The sequence below is a fragment of the Caloenas nicobarica genome, chromosome 7 (assembly GCF_036013445.1).
Source record: "Caloenas nicobarica isolate bCalNic1 chromosome 7, bCalNic1.hap1, whole genome shotgun sequence".
NCBI classification, from domain to species: Eukaryota; Metazoa; Chordata; class Aves; order Columbiformes; family Columbidae; genus Caloenas; species Caloenas nicobarica.
The window spans coordinates 14053518-14078279 of NC_088251.1; the positions used below are offsets into that span (position 1 = coordinate 14053518).

General features: G+C 43.4%; 1 protein-coding gene across 2 annotated transcripts in view; it reads right to left on the bottom strand.

The window, feature by feature from the left end:
* The window catches only part of WBP1L (WW domain binding protein 1 like), a 59655-nt gene that overhangs the window by 15255 nt on the left and 19638 nt on the right, over positions 1–24762 (bottom strand). Inside the window, exon 1 of one of the 2 annotated variants that reach the window (XM_065638855.1) lies at positions 9606–9825. The exons of the other annotated variant lie outside the window; for it this stretch is intronic. Within the exon in view, the coding sequence (XP_065494927.1) occupies positions 9606–9632 (27 nt within the window). The 5' untranslated portion in view covers positions 9633–9825. Of the gene's footprint in view, positions 1–9605; positions 9826–24762 lie in introns of those variants that run through there. 2 annotated transcript variants of the gene reach the window in all.

Genomic DNA, 24762 nt, shown 5'->3' on the forward strand with positions numbered 1-24762 from the left:
GGTTAAAATGCAGCTAAGGATCACCAAAGAACACAAAGGACTCTCCAGAAGAAAACTGTATCTCCAAACTCATAAGTTACGTTGCTTTAGTATCTAGTTACCACTGCTTTCTCATCATTCCTTTCCTTTTCCATTAAAAGTTACCCTGCTTTGTGAGCCAGGCATTCTCTTAAAGAAGAGATGTCATTTGTTCCACATTTTACACAATATCGCTGTATTACTGGGGCTGAATGCCAAGTGGAGGAAATGCATTCATAAACAGAACGTTATAATTTGAGAAAAGACTGGTTGGATTCATTTAGATCTAAATGATAACTACAGAATGTTCCTGTGAGATTCCAATCTAAAATGATTCCTTTGTAATTAGCCATGTGCTTTACATAAGATCAGCATTCCTGTAAAAGTTCTTCCTGGAATAGCAAAGTAGCCCAGGAGCAGAGCCAAGTCAGCGGTACCGTATCACCCGGCAGGTCCTCGGGACACTTCAGATGGAAAAGGACTATGGTGTGAGGTCTCAGTCCCTCACATGGTGAACTGCTCCACAAAAGCCCTTGTTTTCCTGCTAGTCTGAAAACATGGGTGGAAAAAAGTACAAGACACAGGAAAACAGAAGAATTATACAGGTTGTGGTTTGTATATCCTCTAAAAGGCACTGGGGCAACCTGGAAGTTAGAAAACTCCACACAGTTTCTTAAGAAATAAACAGATCTTAATAAAAAACCCCAAAACATTGATGTGGCAAACAAAGCTTTATCAAAGCCTAAAATTTTCAGTTTCTTTCACTTAAAATTTATTATAAGGCAAAGAAAATGTGGGAAGATTTATACTGAAAGATGCGTTGAAAGAATTTGTTTCATGAGTACCACCTTTCAAAAAAAAAATCCTCAAACAAACAAAAAAATACCAAACAAGAAAGCCCAAGACAACCCAATCAACTAGGAAGAACAGCAAACCTAAGCAGCAGGCTACAGGAACAAGCATCAGTGGATCCCAACACTTGCGGAACTGCACTTGTCCTCTATTTCATGTGAGCGCGCCACGGCCACACTTCTCGCAAACCTCTGTGGTGTCCCCATATGCACAAAATACCAGGTCCATTTCAAATTATGGACCACCTCACTGAACAAGTGATGCAAGACAGCAGTTTCAATGCAGAAGAGTCCTGCACTAAGTTCTTAAAGAGACTCAGTCTAATTGGGGACCCAGGGGGGCACCGGCCCTCCCCCACCACACAGCACCCTGGCTGGAACCGTAACCTCCCCAACACTGAGCCTGTGGGTCCCTCACCTGAGCACCTGAATTGTGGCAGCAATATCACTTCTACAGGCAGAAGAACGTTCTACCACCTAAGGTTCAACAGAAAAGATCCTGTTCTAAGAAGCCACACCAGCTTCTGAAAGGGTTTTGATGGTGTCACAGCAGTTCAGCAAATGCAACTCAGCACACGATATGCCACTTCCCCTCTTCCCGTGGGGATCATGATTTCCACAAAAGGCTCTAAAAAGCACTAACAGGCCGTCTCCTTGAAATCCACCCGCAGAGCCATCAAGCAGGAGGGGTACCTGCCTCCTGCTTCCAGGAAGAGAACATTTTGCCGGACAGACCAGTCAAGCTGCTTTACTGCAGGTAGCTGAAGCAAACATTTTATATTCTTGTCTTGAGATGCCACATGCCAATAGCAGACACAACATTTTCCTGTAGGGTAAGGTGGTGTTTTCCATCTCTAATTGCAGCAGCTGAGAGCATCTTTTAGGAGACACTACTCAGCTAGCACAGCATTTTCTGCTTCAGGCATGCCATTCATTCCAAAAATTGTAATTTCAGTCAGCAAAAGAACAAGAAACAGGACACATCTATTCTCTTATCTGTTCTTATATTTACACTTTGCCTTATTTTTGTTGGCCTTGCAGAACTAATGCAACTGACGAACAGCATAGATTTTGGCTCTCACATCCACAGAATTGAGAAATTAAGATCTCATTGCAAAATTGCAATCCTGTAGATAATGCACAAGTTAGAAAGTGACTGGCTGAGGTCTGCAGTTGTGACACATGAAGATCAATGTGACCTGTTGAACCAGCAAATGAAACACGTGGAGCTGGTGAAAGAACAGAGTCCCACCGTGCCATTTCAGGAACTCCTCTGCATCACAACACCGGTCTGTCCTTGGCTACATGTCTTTACTTCCCCAAAACATACTCTGTTCAACGTTGTCTGCTTCAAAGAGAAGCAATAAGGAACACATTGGTGTCTTTTGGCACCAGCAACCTATAACAGGTTCAATATCACTCTGTTTTTCCCACTTAAGAACTTGCAGCGGTCCTGATTTTGGAGACTTTCATCACAATATATTTTTATTTGAACCTCCTGACTCCCTCTTGCCAATCTCATATTTGAAACCACCTTTCCACAGTGCCATAGGTGTATGTGCAGGGTTGCTTCTTGTTAGCCCAGCTGGCAAACAGATCTATGAGGGGATGGATCTACATGTTGAACAGAAGATCCTCAGCAGCCAGGCTGGTATTCTGCAGGTTGTTCCCACCTGCTTCTGGAGATCAAGTCTCAAGCAACATCCTGCTTTCCCATCTAAAGCAGAATTCAAATCTTACTGTCCGGAGCTTCTTTACACACTGACCAAGAGAAATCATCCTCCTTGCTAATGCATAAGTGTTTGTACCTCTGAATAGTCCCTCAGTGAGAGCTCAGCTCCCACAGTTTAGAAAGTCCAGGGTTTTACAGTTCTTGCAGTGCCGGGCACCAGCCGCACTCCTCAAAGTCCACACAACTCCTCCTGGAGCCTTTCCGCAGCCCTGTGCCAGCCTGGCCACCGATGGCTTTCTGGGAACATGGAGCCGTCAAACTCTGTGCCACGTGTCAGGACCACAACTGTCACCCTTGTTTCCAAACAGTTTCACAGAATCAAAGAATAATTTAGTTTGGAAAGGATCCCAGGAGATCACATGGTCCGACCCCTGCTCAGAGCACAGCTCCCTCCAACGCCAGTTACTCAGCCTGGCACAGGGGAGGAGATAAAACATAAAAGCAACAAAGCTTCGGAAAAAGGCTACCAGGCCAAGATTCTAGCGCAAGGAGAGCATTGTTTTGGGACACCTTACAGGTACCTCCTTCGGATTGAGTATTTCAGTCTCCTTTTCTCTCTTCACTTAAGTCAAGTCTCATTTCTGTGAAAAATTGAGCCACTGCGCAGTTTCTTACACTGTTTTGCAAGCCAAGCAAGAGGCTACACACTGCCAGCAGTACAGGCCGTGACACAGACTGTGACATTTTTTGTTAGGAATCTTCTGCCTACCACCAAGCACTTCAATCAGTCTGCTCTTTTCATGCCATCAGGGTTGTATTATTTCAACTTCTCCCATTCATTCTTTGTGTCATATGCTGCCAAACGGTAACTCCTTAAGACATATCAGCAATATAGTTGTCTATAGCCTAAATGTCTCGGGGAAACAATATCACAAGTGCTTGTGCTATGAAAGCACGTTATTGCCTCTTTCACACTAACAGGCATGGACAAGGCGTGGGACTGAAACAGGAGTTTCAGAGGTAAGAAAACTATATATGGGGAAAAACTCTCTCTCAGAAATTGGAGCACTCACATTTTACTGACCTGCCTTTGTTTCTAGGTAGTCTTAAGAAAACAGGGGTTTCTTTCCAAAAGCACTTTCTTCCCCAATAGCCAGTAGCTATCACATTCCAGCGCAGGTTTCCCTGATGAAGGACAGTTTCGTTCTCTTGCTGTCCAGGCAAGCACATCCCTCCCACCAGCCTTTGTTCAGCTCTCTGTAGACACCTCCAGACAGGATTACTAAAGCAGCATCTACACGGGTCTGCTCTCAAAGAGCGTTCAACTCCATCAGAGCAGAATATTCCTGTTTCACAACTAAGAAGACTGAACATGCCATCCGTTACCTCCCACCTGCAAAGCTGAGGAGATTTCCAGCTAATTTCCAGGGACTGGTTTTGTCCTGTAAAGCGGCATGTAGTCTAAGCTGCATGTGCATCGCTGCCTCCTTGGCATCATCTGAAAATCTGATGCAGATCTGAAGAACTGGGCTCACTGGATCCGAGATACACTCCAAACCTGGGAGCATTCAGGAGAAGGCTCTGCAGTGCTGGACTCTGTCTCCTCTCCCCACCCAGTCCCACAGAGGCCATTTGTTAAATCTGGTGCGGGCTCTTTCTCATAAAAACGGTTGAGTTGGGAAGACCTCATCCTGGTGCATTTGGAGAGTCTCTTCACATTTCAGATATGGTGATTTTGATTAATTTTCACTTGTCATAAAGTTTAAAAAGCAACTTTGTTTGAATAAAAATGATTTTTTAACTTATTTTCTTTTGATATTTGGCATTTGTGATAAACCCACAACCACACTGGCAACCCTGCCAGTAGCACACTTTTGCTGTCAAGTGCTTTTACAAATAATCCTTAAAATATCCAGCAGCAGTAGGTATAAGAGGACTCAAGGCAGTGTCATATGTCGTCACATCTGAAGCTAGAGCAAACATCAACATCAGTGCCAGGGAAAAAAGCCAATCATTTTCTCCACCTTCCAGTTTAGTATCGGACTTTTGCTGGAGGTCTACGTGACAAATTAAAGGTCAAGAATCTGGGGCCTAATCAAGACAGGAGGTATTCAAGGAGGTCTCTAAGTTGTCTGAACTGCCCATCGCTGCAAGAAAGGATGGAATCAGATCTCCTTACCCTACTTTTGTAAAGATCTTCAGTACTAAATGGTTGGGTTTAAAACCTGTAAATCTGTTAGGATTTATTGTGTCTGAAGCCAACGTAGGAAATGGAGGGAAATGAGAACTGACTGACAGCGGAGTACCATGACAATAAAAGGATCAAGGCACTTCTCACTTTTCTACTCTGAAAAGTCAGCAGTTAACCTGGGAACACTGTTGCTGTATCAAAAAAGAGAAAGACTAAGATGAGCAAATTCCTGACCAGTGTGGCTGTTTTTCAAGCTGAAAATTAATATGTGCAACTGCAGCAACAAACACCACAACCCACACTCAAAAAGTGCATAGTTGGCAGTGAACCACCTACAAAAGACGACTCCTCAGCTGGCATTAACCTGGTAACCAAAACCAGCAGTGGCTGATATCACAGAGATCTAATAACCATTTTAGCTTTTTGCTCTGTCTTCTTTTCCCACAGAAATCCGGCCTCCATTATCCTAAATATGAGCGCCCTTGCATTTATATGGCCGCTGTGTCATTCAACCTGCAAGAGTATCTGTTCATTGTGACCTTGGTAATACCCAGACACCCTGGAAGACACTTTGAAACGTGATGTGCATTTACTGGCAGCAGGTTACGTGCCATTCCTGTCTTCTAGGATAACCCATTTTTTTTCAGACCTAGTCTAATTGCCTATTCTCTCCAAACTCTGGTACAGCATTTGTGAAGGCACTATGTAGCAAATTCCTATTTGAACCAGAAGGGATGAGGATTAACGATGGAATGACAGGGGTGGGCAAGGAGCTGAATAACAGGCGTACAAGCAGTGGGACACAGTGGAAAGCCCAGCAGCAGGCGGAGGGGAGACTGCCAAACTGGCATCCGCTGGAAGGCAAGATGCTACTGGTTTTAACAGGACTCAGGCTGAACCTGTGACCGCTCCAGACCTTCTAGTTTAGCGGCCCTCAGAGAGGCCTTTGGTAATAAGCATCTATTTAATAATTTAAAAAAAAAAGATCCTGACCTAGTTATTTCACTAATCTCATTACTTGCAGGCAGCAGTCCCTCGCTTTCAGTACCCAGCCGCACCCATAACAACAAAGCGGGATGGATTTAAGCAAGTGACACAATCTCCAGAAAAATGTATTAAAAATATGTATTTTGAGTAACTCGCAATCAGTATTTGAACCATATATATTCTTTAAGTGCCCAGAGTAACAGAATGGAAGCGACTGTCAGTATCTTAAATATGTTAGAAACAATCAACAGGAAAAAACTGTATTTGATACCCAATATTTTTGAGTTGGCTTTTACTCAAACTCACATATCAGACTATCACTAGTGTTGGTTAGCCAAGCCCATCAGCAACAGCTGACAAGAATGCAAACACAAAGCTACCAAAGAAGATAAGCATCTCTGTCAGATAAGAGACTCAAGTGGTAGTCAGTTAAAATTGCTACTGAAAATATCAGGCTGGAATACCAAATCTTGCTGTACATAGGGTTTACTGCAATTTATGGTTTGCTAGCTGTCCCTCAGTTCCTAATCAAAATTCACCTTAAATAAAAAAATCCCTAGACCCTTTCAGAGAAGGGCAGCAAGCGGGATTGCAGCAGGGACAGGCAGAACCGCAGCTGAACCCTGGATCAGTGGGGCAGCTCAGGACTGACGGCCACCCAGCTGAGCGTGCACCAAAGCCCCCACACGTGTCCCTTCTTCATAAACACTACATTTTCTAGTCCTTTGGAACATAAAAGCAAAAATCCACCATCTAAGCAAGTGCTGTGCTTACGGTGGATTCAATTTCACAAAAAAACATAAGACTGGTAAAGATAAAAGCGGCTTTGCTTGCTGGGAGTTACTGGAACTTCGGGTGCCAGCCCCTGCCAGCATGTCAGGGCATAAATTCCTGTAAGCCTGCCTTACGACGGACAGCTGAGGCCAGAAAAATGCATCAAGTCTGGACATTTCTTCACAAGAATGTGCAAAAAACCCCCAATGTGTTAAATGCAAACATCCAAATACTTAAAGTATAATAAGTGGGGGAGAAATTATGCCTCTGAGCTGTCCCAGGCACAATAAAGATCTTCAAAATGGGAATTCTAATCCACAACATTTATTGCTTCACTAATGCAAGCATCAGGAGAATTATACTTAAATCACCATGATTAATCAGTCACAGCAGACCCATCTTCACCCCCAGCGGATGCAGAACCTCCGAGGTTTTATTAACCTTCATCTGAGGAACAAATTGGTTTGTTGCGTCCATTTATCTTGCAGAAATACTCCAAAGGAACACTGTCCTTTCACAGATGGTGGACCCTTTGGTGTTATTTCAGTAAGCGCAGGTTTCATTTTTGTTTATCGCGAGTTTCAGTTCAGACTCCCAGAACTGCACACTGGGTTCTGAGTGCCATGTGAAGGTGTTTACTTCCCTCACGCCTTGCTAGAAGCTTCCCAGCTGCAGTCCCAGCCCTTCCACATTAAAGATAGACACTTCTAGAAAATTACAGCTTTGAGGAGGCTGTCTTGCATTTTGTTGTTTTAAACCACCAAACAGTTGACAACATTGGAAATCTTGAGCAGTTAAAATTAAAACCGAAAAGGTTAGGAATCCAACATTAACTTTTTTTTTTTTAATTACTTTTACATTTATGCAGTGAACTAGATGACCGTGTTCAAGCTTCCACCTGCAACCCTAAGAGGAAATGCTTACTTAAAACTGAAAGCTGAGATCCTCTACAATCATGTTTCCTGGGACGGGAGCTTTAAACACCCACATAGCGCTGACGCCGAACAGAGCTGACCTAGCTTTTGAGGCATTTAAACATCATCCCCAGTGCAACAACCAAAGAAAAACTGAAAAAACAAACAAACCCCAAACCAAACACCTTATTTTTACTATGTGTTTGGCTGTCCATGTGCTGCAATGCCAGCAGTCCCCAAAGAAAGGAAGGCAGATCCAGGGGAACAGCGGTTTGGTGAGCAAGGGGTGCCGGTCCTGGGGAGCCACGGCTTTACCACAACCCTTTTGTCCTGGCCACGCAGCTCATGGGAGGGCACCCCACTCGGCATCAGCACCCCGCGTGTGGAGTGGGAACAACAACAGCAAAGGACACTCCAGACAACCAAGTGTTTGCAGTCCCAGTGCAAACACAGGAGACAATAAAGGCAGATGCTGGTGACGAGATGTTCTTGAATTCCTCCCACACTTCTAATTAAATAGCACTGTTCACTAACAACCCTTTTTTTTCCTGCTCTTTTAGAAGCGGAAAAAGAAATTTCTGAATACTATCTGCATGCAGGACACAATCACAAATATTTAATATATTTTTGTTAAGTCTAAGAATGGTTAAAACGAAGAAAAGTTCAAGCAAGTCCACAAGCAGCTCTTTCCCACTATATCCTTCATCAGTGGATAAAAACAGTCAAGAGCTTTGCCCTTGAGTTTTGAGGCAACACCTTTTTTCTGCTTCCTGTAAATGCCTCTGTATCAATGCTGAAAACTTACAAGCAGAGCAAAAAGTACCATCCAGCCCACTGAGATAACCAGATGTTCGCAGCTTTAACAAATAAAGCCGAATTACACTTAACTTCTGGTTTTACATCTTGTGCAGCACCCCAATTGTCCCAAACACCTCTCTAAAACAAAAAGATTAATTTAGAAACTTTAAAGAAAAGCACATTCATGAGACTCCAGCAATCTCAACATTTAAGGCAGCTCTGTCTCACTGCAAGTTGAGAGTTACCTAAAGACATATTCATTCAGCCTCCATGCCCAAATTTCCCTCCTCGGTTCTGTTCTGAGGTTTTTAGGGAAAGTCTCTTTGCCCTGAGTGCTAACAAGTGAACTATTATTACAGCTATTGCATTCAATTACAGAAGGTCATTGTGCTAGAGGTAGTTTCTTATGTAAAACTGTTTCAGTCCAGCAGGGTGGAAGGGAGGGTGAGGGCAGCTGCATTTCACCAAAAACTGAACTGATAAGGAAAAAGAGACAGCACTGTTTACTCAGCAGCGTGCTGGAAGTCCTTCTGCCTTCCTTTCTACACAACTGAAATTAGGCAGCTTAAAACATGGTATAGTCCAATCCTGAATTTTTCAATTCTAAATCAGAAACTGCAAGCAGCGCTTTGGTATCATGCAATATCTATTTATTGCGGATTACAGATCCCAGCAGTGCTGGGAAGAGTTCACAGCTAGATTCCCCTACGGATGTGCCTCCCAGACCAAAAAAAGGGTTTGCTCTCCCCGAGCCTAGGAACACATAGTTGGCACCTCCTCCAGCGGGGAGCAGCTGGGCAGTTGCTACCGTTTCTCATTCCACTCGACATTACCAGCTATTAAATTATCCCAAGTTTCTTGTTCAAGCTCAAACTCTCCCAGAACAATTAAAAAGTTACCAAACTGGGAGTCACAGCACATTGCCATTTTCTGTTTGGTGACCTTTGTCAGAGATGACATATATAAAAATGTCTTAAAAAAAAAAAACAAAACACAGTTTAATGATCAAAATATTGCCTGCACAAGAAAAGGGTTCCAAGTTTGGTGTGTTTTTAAGTAGTGTAAACACAATTCCATATTAAGGACTGTGGAAAGTACTCTAAAACCCAACCAAATAAAACCTGCAGAGGAGCACAACACAAAGAGCCACCCCGCCGCAAAGCCTACAACAACAGGAGACTTTCCGTGCCCGGCTCACAGTTGTGCTCTTTCCTGGCTAATAAAAAGCGGCTCTCACACCACCACGCTCCTCGATCAAACGCCACAGGTAGGGGAAGGGCTGTTTGTACAGTTCCGTTTTGGGAAATAATTTCCTTGGTGGTGGGGGGGAATAAAAATAAAAGCAATCAGCCACATCCTCCACCTGAGCGAGCAGCTCCCACCACACCGAAGCCGGTTACCTGTCTGAGACCCAGGAGGAAAGGCATTCTGCAGGCTCATCCTCCGCACCAGCGCATGGGAAGGCAGGAATTTAAAGCCCCCCAGTGACCATTTCCTCATCTGCTGAGGCAGCCCGATCCTCCGATCCTATTTAAACCAGGGCTTCCTCGGCTGGGAATGCAAAGTAAACAGGGTCCTGGGACACTGCACGCACTCGCTGGCTCCCCCTCCTCCTCCTCCCACTCGCCGTGACATATCTCAGACGCAGCCCAGCCAGGGTGTTTGCAAGAGGGAAATGACATCAGGTCGGGCAGTTCTGAAAAAAAATAACAACCAAAAAAAAAAAAAAGGAGGCAAAAGGCAAAGCCCTGAACCTTAAGACAGCTGCCGGGTAAGAGCAGGCAGCTCGGGAGCAGAAGCGCTCTCCTCCCTGCAAACCGGGTGCTGCAAGTGGAGGGGAATCTATTAAAAACCTTGGCAAGAGCCGACAGCTCTTCAGTGATGATTAAATCTTGCTAAACAAAAATAGACATTTAATCTGGTTTTGAGGAGAAAGCAAGCTTGATGTTGCTTGCTGAACAGCACTGGAGCCCTAGGAGCAACCAACATGGTTTTTCCAAGTATCTCCAGACCCCGGGGACCTGGGTAAAGTCTTCACAGATCCAAAGCACTCCCATGCCGCCTTCTGCCTACCACCATGGGTCCATTTTTTCTGAGCAACTCTTACAGCACTCTTCAACTCTCAGCCCACTAAAGAAACAGCAACAAGTCCCCTTGGTTTCAGTAGGATCAGGATTGGGCCCCTCCAGAATCAGACAGGTGATGGGAAGACATTTTAATCCACCTCTCTCCAAGGAAAACGTGTCTAGCCCTGATGGAAGGTTTCTCATTCTGCTCGATCTCATTGGACGTTTTCATGCCAAGGGGCAATTAAGCCTTATAAACAAATTTATCATCTGGTGCCCAGGATGGCATGTCTTGTTTGTCCTCTCCCAAGCAAGGAGTACAGCAAGTTCCACAGCAGTGTAAGAGATGACACTGCAGAAGGTAATCTAAATTTAACTTCCCTTTCTACCTCCACTTTGAAAGTTCAGCAACCTCTTTTTTCGTGCTTCTCTTTAATCAGCAGCTGTCCTCGTCTGTCGGGGGTGACTGGGACACCACTGCCACTCCCTTGTGTCCCAGCAGCAGCTCTGCGGATATTTGACAGAGGGACAACTCCCCTTGCTTTTGGCCTCTTTGGCTTTTGGAACTCACCACATTAAAATATTTAACGAGGGAAGGAATACACTTTTTTTTCACAGAGTTCACTGAATCCCTTTTTTAGTAGCAGTTTCAACAATAATTTCAGGACTTCAGAAGACAGAGAGGGAGAAACCACATATAATTCTTACAAATGCTAATTTGCAACACCAGCAAAAAATATTAAAAATAAAACCAAACCAGAACAGACCTCCTCCCCCCCCCAGCCAGATAGCTTGCAACAGTGTCAGAAAGGGACACCCATTTTCCACATGCCAAAACCCCTGGGTGACCACTGCTGCAGCCTCCACCAAGCCCAGGGGTGTTTCCCAAACAAGAACCCCACTGGATGTCCTCTGCACAATTAGGCTGCGAGACTATACACAAGTATTACTTATTTTTACACCAACTTAAAGCCACCATATAAACTTGCCATTTGAGGTAAGCACATCTCTGTTTTTCCTAAGAGAAAACAGGCACGTAAGTAATTTCCTGGAGGATACAAAACATCAGCGTTAACTAACATCAGCCAGGCAATGGGATTTTCCAGCTTTTGTGCTCTTGGATCAAACAAACTCTTAACCTTTGCTTTTCCAATTCTGTGGACAAATACCAATGATATAAAAGGGCAGCTTTCTGTTTTAGTAATCTGTCCTGTGGCCTCACACTGTCCTTTGAAATATCTGATTTTGGCTGTTGCTGTCCAGAGCCCTGGACTGGGCAGATCCCAGGGCTGAGCCAATGCAGCAATTTCTAAATCCCTACTGTCAGAAGGAATCTAACTTTAACCACCCACCTCTCCCCCAGCACGTACTCAAAAGACAAAGTGTCATTCCAGATCTGAGACAAGTTGTGAAGGACTATCAAAGGCAGTAACTTAGCAGAAAAGCAAAAGCATCCTAATTTATGTGTGAATTTAGCAACCCTGGAAAGACTGGCACAAGAAAGGTGGTTTGCAAGCAGGCATTACCACATTGGGCTGAGGCAGCAGGGGCCACCCTCTCTCGCAGTATCTGAGTGACAGTAGCCAGTAATATGTTCCACCGACCGTGCTGTAGCTGACTATGGGAAAAGCCCTGGAGAGGGGCAAACCCAAAATCTGGACAAGTCAGCTCATACCCTTATAATACCCTAATCAATACACTGAGAGCCTCTGCAAAACACCTAGGTTCTCGTAATCTTTGCAATTACTTTGGATATTCCAGCTGGTATCATTTTAACCCCTCTTTTTTTTTTCCTTCTTTCTTTTTCTTTTTTTTAAGTTTGTAAGTCCTTGCCCCAATGCTTTGTCTTGTAGCAAAGAGTTTCATAGATGGTGGTTGTGAACAAATAGTTCCTTTCATTAGAAATGAATTCACCACCTCTTAATCTGACTTTCATATTATTAGCAGGTGGGAACAGAAGTCCCCATCCATCTTCTCACCCATTCATTACTCTGTACCTGTTAGCTATCTTCTTATAAAAGATATCAATCTTCCCTATCCTCTTAACGTAAAATCTTTTCCCAAAGCCTTCAGCTGCTCATTGTCCATTTCCAAAACCTTTCTAATTTTCTATTGTTCTCCACTTGGAGGGAACCAGAGCTGAAATAATAATTATTTTAATGAAAGCAAGAGCAGCTCTAAGGCAGGCTTAGCATGGGTTTCACATCCTTTATACAAACCTGGAGTTTAACATCTGCAAAGGCCATCCATCTATGACACAAAAGTGTGTCTATCCGAGACATAACAAACAGAGCGAACATCAGTTTTTACAGTTTCTCTGTAGATTAATCTCTTGAGGGCTCTAAAAAGTCAGGGCTAATGTCAGGACAGATTATGGGATCTACATTATTTTGAAAATTTACTTGTTTAGGTAGCCACCAACCATCCTTTTTTGGCATGTCAGTGTGGATCCCACTACAGGATAATGCTGGACAAGTTTCTTTTGAAAAAGAGGGAATAAAGTCCTCTAGGCTTTATCAGTCTGTAGTACTGCTCTCCTGAACATGCCATCTGCCCCAAAGTTGATGTCAGTAAAGGAGGCTGCTTGACACCTTCACAAGCCTGACACAAGCCTCACAACCTCAGATGTTAGCATGCAACTGAACCAGATGATGGAAGCTGTTCAGGGCATTTCAGAGTTGCTTTCCAGGTTTGATGGGAGATGTTTGCAAGCAGGTTTAGTAACCCAGCAAGATACAATATCCATTTTGATACCTCCTGAGGAGACAGCTTGACCTTTAGATGATCCAGTTATGACAACATGACTAGAACAAAAATTGAAGCTGTGCAGCTCAACTCGGGCTTGAAGCACAAGGCTACTATCTGTTCCTCCACTATTAGAGTCCTAGGCAGGGAGAGATTTTGAACAGTGGTGTGTAATATCCCCTCAATTAAACTTCAATACCATGGTTCTGCAGCTATATATATACAGGTTGACCATAAAGCTGGAACAATTTTCTCTAATGACTGTTGCATTTGTCCCACTGCACTCTTATTTTCATGTTGGTAACAGGAGTGTCCCTGGAGCATCAGCAAAACACTTTCAAGAGTTGGCCCGTAGCCTTGTGTGCTAGAACTGAGACTACAGAGGTCTGCCAGGCACTTGAAACAAAGTGTGAAAGAAGCAACCTGAATGAGGGTGACTTTGTCTTTCCCCATCCTGGAGATGGCTCTAGGAATAAAGAAAAAGGAGAAAGAAACATACAGAAAGGCATAAAAGGAGATCTCTGTTCTCCTAGAATAAGACAACATCCAGCAACAACCAAGCTCTATTTGTCTTGACAGCAAGTGATCTAACAGGGCTTGGTTTGCTAGCAAAACCAGCATGAGACAGTGGGAGATCACCAATGCTGGAACAGAGACGCAATGCTAGATCCACCTGGAAACCATTTCTGTCTGGCCACCTACCTGCACAATCTGCCCACTTGTCGATTCCTGAAGAGTGAAGGACCCACTTCCCCCCCAGTGGCACCATTACAAGAACACGATGACTTTCCAATATGAGGAGCAGGTGCCCTGGGTTCATGTAACATATAGCATTGGCACTGCCTACAGAGAATGTCATCAACAAATTCCAGAGGACAAACAGAACAGGTCAGTCTGATAATTTCCCAGTACCTACAGGACCTAGAGTATCTGCTATATTGCTTAGGGGACACATGGTCCAAACCAAACCTTTCAGACCAACTGTGTCTTGTACTAGCATGTTTTTTAGGAGTGGGGTAAAGCAGGTCCCCCAATTTTTGTGTAGTTCAGTGACAAAGCAAGGACACTGAAGTCATTTGCATTTAATGTTTGTCAGGCCAAACCAACTTAATCATTGTTAGAGAGAGCAAAAAATAACTGCAGGAGAAGACACCATACATATTGGAACTGGCTTGTGAACCAGTGCTGCAACCAGCCTGCTGGATCAATAAATTTTAATGTGCAATGAATCACAAGGGCTTGCAGTGGTTAGAATCTGTCCTTGGGCAGGTCCCTCTTCCCTGCAGCCTGTCGCCACTTCTGCCAGCTCAGTGGTTTAAAAGTGCAAGAAACTTTTGCAGCTTACTAAGCCAAGGGAAGTAAATAGGGACAGCGCATTTCAGCCTCATTGCTGTCACCTGTCTTTGTCTCCGAGTAACTGGTTAACCAGGGAGGAGGAGACTGCGCACTTCAAAATGTCCTCAGAGTTGCAGAGATCCCCAATGGCAATGGCTCGTGCTTGATTGCAACTGAGCCTTGATCCCAGCTGAATCTTGAACAATAGTCAGCCAAGCGGACAAGTGCAAATATGTGCTACATCCTCCACCTGAAAGCCATGCGTGAGCCCCGAACCAAAGATGAGGGCATTGCAGAGGAAACCACTCCCCACTCTGTCACCTGGTATTTCAGCAGAAGCCCGTCCTACTCTTCACTTTTCACACTTGGGTGAAGAGCTACCAACAGTAAAGCACTTCTCTTTGCACTTTTGTACAGAAAGCAATCCCTTCTCTGAAGTTGCTTTCTGTATTAAGCTATCATAAGAAGGGCACTCAAGAAAAGGCAGGGAGCACACAAGGGGTGTCCAAGAGGAGTTCTCTCCAACATCCATCTGACAGAGGAGACGAAAGAGGACACATCCACTCCTACCTACTCTGCTGTTGAGCTGGTAGGAGAAGTGACGGCAATGAAAAGTCCAGGTTCCTTCTCTAAGACCAAAATAGTTTTTGCCAAGTGTAGCGTGAAACTTCCAGCCCTCAGTGACATTGTTTCCCATTGCTTTTTCCACAAGGACAAGAAAATGATAGCCACAGGTCCAGCATGCTTTTCTTCACAGCAGCAGAGCTGTGGCCAAGCCAATGTAATTGTAATGCCAAAGACTATTTGCATCATCCATTCTGTATGACTACTGCTTCAAAACTCAGGCCTGTCATTCAAGCCTAGAGGCCTTCAAAAGCTTTAAAGTCCTTCACCACTGAGGCAGAGGGGGACTGAAGAGTTGGAATTGCCCTGTTCAGAGGTGACACTAACTGCTTCAGTGGAGACAGGGTCAATTCTGTCCTTTTAGTGTTTCCAGGTTTTGGGCACCGATGTCAGGCTTCAGTTTTAGTCTGGAGTGGCAATGAAATCACTGGAAAGCCTACTCGGCTTCCTCTGGGCCTGCTGGGAGGGGGAGGAGGAGGAGGGAGGGGGGAGTTCAGCTGTTAAACATTTGACAAGACTGTCTCCAGGAGGGCTAGTGTGTCTGGGGTGGTACAAGGACACCAGCTTGGCTCTTTGCTTTTTGGCATTACAGCTCTTGTTTTCCTTGTGCCTGTGTATGCAAACAGGACCTTTAGTAAGGGCTCAAGATGAGATGACCTGCTCCAGACAGGGAAGAAGGCAGAGCCTGCAGACAGTAACAAGATCCCCCAAAGGTGGAATCAAGACGGTGAGCGTCTGTACTAGTTTTAGAGTCTTGCACCATGTGGGTACCAAAAATACAGCCTGTGTGTGTCCTTTGGTCAAATCATCATAGGAGACAGCACTGTCCCAATGCTGCTTACCAGCACAACCTTGATGGAGATCTTAGACGCCCTGCTCTTAGAAGTGCTATTTGTTTTCTCTCCAAATGACAGCAACTCTCTATTTTTAGTGCTCATCTCATGTCTGCTTGGCATTTCCCTTGGGCCTTACCCTTGTTTCACAGTGTTGGTGCCAGCTCCCACGAAGCGGGTTTTTTTGGTGCCAGAGGGGCTGATGCCAAGTCTGTCTGTCTCAGTGCCAAAATGGCAGCTGGCTTTTTTGTTGAGACAGGATTTGCCAAAGCTAACAGCACTAGTTCTGGGGTGACTGGCATTGATTTTAAGGTTTTCTTCTTCCTTACTCTGCTATTGCCTGTAGATTTCGTGGGATAACGCTGCTCCAAACAACCCTCTGGGGTGCCAGGAGCGGGATTTTTTTTTCATCAGGGTCTTAGATAACAGGCAATTATAGAGCAGACCATCTTAACTTAGAAGTCCTCAAAGAGGAGGATACTTATATACATGGAGCAACTATTTGGGATGCAGCACTGCCACTGCTGGACCCAACTATGGCAGAAACAAGCCCCCTTGCAGATAAAGCAGGACTTGATCTCAGCCTGCAAATGTGTTTAAAAAGCACCAACCACAAAAAGAGAGAACCCACTTAAGATAAGGGTGGTTACATGGCATTTCATCACCAGGATACACCTAAGACAGAAGTCTGCAGCAGGAGAAGGGGGTCAGGGATCAGCCAAAATCACATCACCTCACCATGAGCAAGAAGACAAAACCCAAGAAGGGTCAATAGCCTTTTGCCTCTTTTGCACTCTCACAAGTGCCACTCCACAAAATGCTGCTGTTCAGATAAAATCCAGTCTCTCACATGCTGACCGTGGGAAAAACCCACAGCGACGTGAATAGATAGCACATGTGATAGGTAATCACACACGTACAAATGCAAGTAACTTGAAGTGATGGCATCCCTGAAAATTAGGAAGTATTTTGATGTTAACCTCTGTTACTTTTCTTACGAACCTAAAAAACCACACCTTGCTCAGAAACAGTGGTGTCAAATGGGCATCCAATTGCTCAAAGATGTTCAGCTCTTTCTTCAAGAGCAGTGCAGTTAGTTAACCCGACAAGAGGTACACCATTGGTTAAAATGGCTTTCTCATCATGTAAGAGTTTGCCAGATTGTTATTCATACAGCCTGGTCAGATCTTTCTGAAGTTCATTGGTCTTTTCTGAGCTTAAGTTTACATCTTGAACAAATTTAGAAAAGCCCCCAAAATACAGCAGTCTTGTTTTCCTCAGCTCATTTTACAGGAAAGAGGTTCTTTTATTATAAGAGTTCTGAGAATTAAGTTTCTGTTTCCAGCAGAGCACCACTCCTATATGGCCTGTACCCTTCTTGAGAGGAACAGATTTTCTGGGAAATCCTTTAGGAAAACAAAGAGACATCAGCAGCTGCCTCTTTGCGAGGACCCTACTGGATTATTATGGTTGGATAATGTTACACTGCTGAGCATAGGTTATAGTGAAGCAAAGAAATGTCCTCAAATTGCCCTACATATGTAAAGCCTCAAGCACTTTTCTACTATTATCCCTGGACTTTACTCCAGGCCCTGCTGTGGCAGCTGCATCCCCATTGATAGGTGGGTTCTGGGTTGCAGGGATGAGTGCGGTTGCAGTACACAAACTACAAACAACTGGTTTAACTGAGTTGTCTTCCTCTTAGAAAATACACGTGAATCACAATACAGTACTCCCAAAATTAAAAGTCTGTCAGTTCACACAATGGGCTGTGTCGTACCTAGAATTTTACAGGATTTCTGTTATCAGAGTTTGTGGTTAGAGCCTGGCACAAGGATAAGGAAAGCCCTTCCACACAGTATGGTGTGCCTAGCAAAAAGACAGAAGTCTTCTCCTTTTCCAAAATGAAGAGCACTAAAGATCATCTACATATATCTTCATACAACCAAAGTGAAGAATTAAAGGAAGTCACAAGTTTAACTACTAAGAAAGCTCAATACCACAAGCATTTAAAAGATCATAGCACAACAATATTGAACGCATCGTTTTTAAATCACTAGACAAAACTTTAAGAGAGCTATCAGCTCTTAACCTCAACAGTTAAAACTTCTTTAAACATGCAACTTTAGGAAAAAATCACTTCAGAAAACCTCATCATAAACACAAGCTTGTATTTTCTGATGTGAACTACTATGTTGCTTAGGATGTCTCCAAGTACTTGGAAGAAAAACATGAATTCACCTCTATTTTGAAATGATGAGTAAACAAAAATAAGGAATAAATAAACAAGCATAATGTACTGTTAAGTGCAGTTTCAAGCTGAATTTACCCATGTCTGTGAACAGCAGGAAATACCAAGACCTTAAAGCCTAATCTCTCCCCTGTTCTGCTTTGGCCCACATCTTAACCAGGAAGAAAAGCTTCCCAAAAGGCCACACACTTGGTTGCTCTGCCAGCTGGAGGAGAGAGCTTTTAGGATTGCCTTAGGATTTGCCCAGAGAAAGCATGATATACATAAAGCAGAGAGCTCACAGATGTAGGCTTCCAGGTACAAATAGAGTTGGTTTGATCCAAGCATACAGGGCAAAAATTCAATGCCTTCCATCACCAGCTCCTCCATCCTGCTGCCATTTCCCTCTCTGCAGCTATTTTCTCTAACCATAAAATGGGGAGAGCACCAGAAAGTTGTTTGAAATGCTACAACAATTTGACCCTAAATACAACTAATGGTTATTATTTCTCTGCCTAGCACCGGTTACCCAAATATTTCCTGCTGGGCTCAGCTCATCTGGCGGCCACCACTGGGCCGGGCAGCAGCTCTGGAAGGAACCGGCGGCTGGGAGGAAGCGACGTCCCAGTGTCGTGTTTCAGCATCAGCTGGGGCATTACGCAGTTCGCACTTTGCTTAAGCATTAAAAGCACTGGTGGCACCTAGAATCACAGCCAGTTTCTAAATTTCAGTGACATACTTGCGTGCCAGGCAATTTTGCTGTTCAAGGGCAGATACCTTCAATACACTGCTGTCTCGCTCCTCCACCTTCATGGTATCTGTAGGGTCTCCCCCTTAGGTAAAAGGGCAACGTGTGCCCTCCCCTTGTGTGCATAAGCATGCTTTATTTCAGATAGTTCGATGCCCCAAAATTAACTCATTTCAGGTTTATCTTGGGAAATAGTGCTGATCACCATAAACCTGCCTTTCTGGGTACTATCTTATCCCAGCTGCTACAGTTTCCATTAGTGCTTGTTATTCCACTGGCAGATAAAGCAAACACTCCCCTGGCTGTAGCAGGGCTGCAGGAGGACAGGGTGACCCACGCTGCTTTACCTCTCACACATTTCTCTGCAGCACGGTTGCAGGCTGCAGAAAAGAGGGAAGGCCAAGTGTTTGCTTTCTCCTTGCTAAAGTCTGGCTTCCAGACACGCATTTGCTCTAGATCACAATACCAGTGGCCTTGTGCTCCTGCAACCCCTGTTTTCTTTTAAATTCTCCCATAGCACAACCCAAACGGTCCGTATGCATCTGTGTAAAAAAAATCAAAACAAATCAAAACCTGATTGACATCCTACCTTTTTACAGAAAGGTCATTGGTGCGAATTAGCCTGACAATGGTAAAACAGTAAATCTTAAAAACAAACAAAAAAACCACCACCACTAAGAAACAAACCCAAACTGTCAGAAGCCAGTTAATTTCTTCTTCAGAAGGTGAACAATATATACATCATCCTCAGCACTCGGCTCAAAAAACTGTGGGTAACTGTTGAATGAAGAAACTTTAAGGCAAGGAAATACGTTCAGTTTTTAGAAATACTCACTTCTGACACATCGTAGGCTCCTACAGTAGTATTTTTCCGCTGAAACAGGTAGTTTGGGAAGTAGGAATTCTCATCATCTCCGTTGGAAAACCAGGACCAACCCTCCTTTTCCTGGAAACAAGTGGGAAAACTGCCCACTGATTTCATTGCAGAGACCCAATCTGCACCTTGTAAAGTCATCAGCCGATTGAAAGCGACATCTTCCAGGTAAAAATACATAAAGAACTTAGGGATGGACAGCGACATTCATGAGCAGGATTTAATTACGGCTTTAATTACAAACTGGCCATCGGACTGTCCTCCTTTCAGCAGTTGTTCCTTAACAGGCTTCCAACATCAGGGCTGTTGGAAGATGAAAGATGCAAACCCAGAGGGCACCAGGCTGAAAGGGCTGCTCAAGAGGTCACCCTGTCAAACTGCTCTGGGAACGATTCACTGCACCTAAAGCATCAACGTTTCTCCGATCTCTTCTTAAGATGATTGCAATCACTAGTGTTCCCACTGCCTCAAAAGGCAAAGTGTTCCTGTGCTCAATGCTCTTTTAAAAATTAGGATGTTCTTTTCCATTAACTCAGGCCTTAGTACGAGATAAAGCAGTAATTCCTTCTTCTCTGCTTAAAACGAAACAACTGGTAACAGTCTTCTTAACTTAGCTCACCTGGAAAATTGTTCCATTCCTCTATAAAACGCTTTCAGAAGACAAAATAAGTCTTCCCATAGACTACAAGGATTAAATCACAGTTTTACTGCTCTTCTCAGTCTGCAACTTAAACCCATCTTAAAATGTGGGATCCAAAATGGTGCACATCACTTCCTAGCATGGAGTATTACAAAATACCTGTATGGGACACTTCTATTACTACATCATTAAAGGTTTAGGAGGTGGGGGGTGTTTGTTGTGTTTGTTTTTTCAACAAGTGGTCTCTGTCTCCCAAACTGTTGGCACAGAGGCAGAACAAACCTCTCCAGGTCCCCAGTCACCACCGCAAACTGCTCCTCAGTGTATAGTCTAGTCACTTAATGAACCCACTGTATTACTATTTCATCCTGAACACAGATTCCCTACTCAGCATCCCATAACCCATGTGCTCCCTCACTCAGGTTGGGCTGTAAAACATCCATTGAACCAACCAAATTAATTCCCCCCCTGCCCCCCATGAGGTTGTTCCTGATAAATCCACACTGCTCATTCCCTGGTGCTTACAAAGCCTTCAGGGATTTATTCTAGTACTTCACTAGACCGAAGCACTTCATTTTCTAACTTTCTCTTCCTTATAGTTTTCCTTTCATTTGACCCCTTTACATTTAGTACTCATTTTAATGTGTGCAGAATTACAACTGGGAATTTGCATGTATTCTGTTTTTTTTCCCCTCGATACATCTAACACTGTATTTGCAAAACCTTTTCTTAAACCTTTGTGTTCCTTGTTAGCTGCAATACAATTCTTACACCAAAGATGAACTACACAAACAGTAAAATCTTTACTGTCCATTCAGTTTTAAATGACTGTATTTAATAGATGATTTTAACATCAGCAAAAAATGAAGATTAAGAATAATAATTTCAGGATCCCTTTAAAATGCAGGTCTGGCATGAGAAAGAAAAATGTTAAGACTTCTAAAAACATATACCCTATTTGTGGAAAGAATTCAGCATAAACTGTCAGCATGACTTTATCTTTTAGAGTGTCAGCACACAGTGGACTATTTATTGAAGTCTGAGTTCACACTGAGTTGAAGTCACCATGAGGAAAAATAAGCGACCATCAAAAATGTCCCCAAATTCTTGGGAAATTCAAAGCAAAGTTTTAATCAAAAAAGCAATCTTTTGTGAATGTACAAACTTACTAGTGAAATGGAACTTGTATCTGCCAAAGTGAGCCGGCAGAACCAGTGGGAATGTGTCTACCACACACCAGAAGAGACTTAGAGATGCTTGAAGGATTCGATTTGAAAACCAGATCAGTAACAGAGGTGAACTGAGCAGCTATGCTACCGATCAAGCACACTGGACAAGGTTTAGTTCTCTAACATGCAGTTAGTGTATGCTTGAGCTGTGTAGTTAAAGTCTTGGAGCTATTATTATGCTCTATAGCCATGTAGCTCTGAGCAGCTGAGCCTCTGTACTTCTCCTTTCATGGTGGGCTGGAGGAAGCACAACCCTGCTGTTTCCTCATTAGCAGAAAGTGCTGCTGTCAGATTGTCTGCAATCAGCTTTCGAACCACCCTGAGGGATAGCCAGGCCTCCAAAAACTCAAACACATGGAAAATGCTCCTTCTTAAACTCCCAAGTAGCAGAAAGATGCACCAGTGGCTCCTACAACCTATAAACTTCAACTAGCTCCAAGTGTCTGCTGCTTACAGCAGCTCTCCCCAGGTTCTCATTCAGGTCCTCCACTTTTTGCCTGTTGTCTAGATGAGCTGGAAGAAATTGGATACACACCGATGCCAGGGATATCACTTGTGAGTTGCATACTTGGGTATGAGAAACACCACTTTAGTCAGAGGTATGACAGAGAGCTCCAGCCTGCTGTAATGTGATAACTTTGCCAGAGCCATCCTTCCAGGTCTATAAATCCCAATGTTTTGCAAAGTAACAGTGGAATCTGCAATAAGATTCATTTCTGAAGGACAAGCTGGTGGTCTAGAGGTTTTGTTTTATTCCAGAGTGTTGCCCTAGGCCGGCTGACCACATGAGCGAGGAGCACGGGCACACAGGCTGTTGAGGTACCACTGCAGAGGTCAAACATTCAGTTAAGGCAGTAAACGCTACAGCCAGAACAAGACAAGACCAGACCATTCTTACAAGTACAACAGAGTGCCCCCACAGACCCTGGTTTGCATGGACTGTGCCGAGCACAAAACAGCCACTTCTTCACAGTAGAGACGGATTTATTCTTGGCAAAAAAAAATTACATGGTGGGTCAGATCTTGGAGACATTCTGGCGTCTCCAAGAAGGGTCAAGAACTTCCCTCCCATAAGACTTACTGAGAAACAGAAATGAAAGGACTCCTCTCTCTATTCAGTAGCACAGATTCAGACATTCTGTCAAGATCTAAACACTTTTGCCATGTCTTTTCCCAGCACAATCTGAGACTCAAAAACATTCTTGATTATGAAGGAAGGTTCATATCAATTTACCAAATTCAAGTCAGAAAGATTTTCCAATCTCGATCTACATCTCAGCCAGCCAGCAAAAATATGAATATCTGACAACTAAAAGAAAGGGCATTACCCAGTATATCCCCCCACATATAAGCACTCTGAGAGCTGCATCAAAATTTGTTTTGTAATAATTTCTTGTTGAGACAGTTGATCTTTCGTGATCGAGGAAGTTGTGGATAAGCCTCAAGAACTGAGAATGTTTTCGGTGCATATTCTCATTTCTCCCCAGGGAATCTTGATCTTCAGAGGAATATTAACGAGGAAGTATGTAAAATATTTTGTGGACTGTTTATAACCTAATGACTCCAAATGTAACCTTAAATGCCATTCTGCAAAGAGTTAACCACGTTCAGGAATTTGAGCAGAAGGAGAATGCTAGAGCCTCTCAGGCAAACCACTTATATTGCTCTCTTTTTAGCTTTGTTCAAGCAATTTCACATAACACGGTTACCTTATACCGATTTCAGTAAAACACTGCCCAGAATGAAGCTAACATAAAACTCATGGTTGCATTATTAGCTAGTAAAATAATTCCAAGGACTTGTGTTTGGAAACATCTGTTCACACATATAGCCAAATCTGAAAATCCAGCTTCAGTTCTTACCTTAACATTACTTAATGGTTTAAATTCGTGTTCTTCTGGAAAAGATTTTGAAAGAAATACTCTAATCCTTCATTAAAAGACAAGCATGAAAAGCATATGGTTACCACTGGGTATGCTTATTGTAAATCAAGTTACCTTTCTGGAAACTCAATATATATTGGGTAAATGAAAACAAAACATCTCTTATGGCTTCACAATTAGACTTTTAAAAGCCAGATGCTGCAGGAGTTAAGGTTTTCTTTGCAATATTAGTTTACTCAATTATACATCCTGAAGGCTAAAAAAAGTGTTTAAGGAGGAAAGAGTGTTACAATCCGTGAAGTTAATATTTGTGTTAAAAATACTCATGGAAAAATCTAGCTGTTTGCTTTCCAGAAGCCACTACTTGGTTTCCTCTATTTTTCAAATTAGAAGAGGCCTTTGCAGAATTATAAATAAAACACTGAAAGCTCCATGTGATTTTACCATATGTAGTTTTACAACAGCCAAGTGATTTCCCCTATCCCATCCCCGCTGTTCGCATACTAACGTAGTGTTTGCCAAGTTTCAAGTAGAGTTGTTTGGGGTTTTTTTAAGCCAAATTTGTAAAACCAATAAGATAATGATTTTGTTGATATCCTTTGATCAGAGATACAACTCATAAGAAGAGTTAAACTGTGGAGGGAAGCAAGACCAAAAAAAGAAAGATCATTATGTTTTGCCCTCAATTTACAAGGAATGTCATTGTGTCAGTATAGAAGATGTGGGAAATTGTGAGAATGCAAACATTACTTCTCTCAAAAGCTCAGAGAAGCTATATGTAGCCATCCCACTTCTGCACATATTTCGAGACATAAAATAACTCACTCATTGAACTAACATGCAGACCTTACCCAAAAAGTTGAAGAGTTAAGAGAACATCTCAGTTTAATTCCTCCAGGGCTGCTGGCAGATGCAGCAGACAGGAGGATTTTCCTGTCTGCTGCTTTTCTCATTGCCTTCATTCCCACCACGATATCCAAATATCTGAAAGCCCAACATCTGAATGGCTCCCATGCTACGTATCACATCCAGAAGACTTGTGGAGGTGACCTGGAACCAGGCCTACAGCTTTCTGAAGGGTGGGACGCCTGGTCCCCCCATCTACAAGGAGCAACACAGCAGGTAATTCTGAGCCAAGAGGAGACAGCGAGCAAGGCTGAAGCACACGTACTGGGACGCCAGAAAACATCCTCTGCCAGAGGAGAAAACAGAGGACGAAGTACAGAACTGGCCTTCACCTGAACAACTAGGGCAGCCCAACAAGGAAGACAAGAAAGTCACCTACCACATAACATTAAGACTGCCACATTAGACTGAATGCCCCACAGCAGAAGTCAGAGACATATTCTT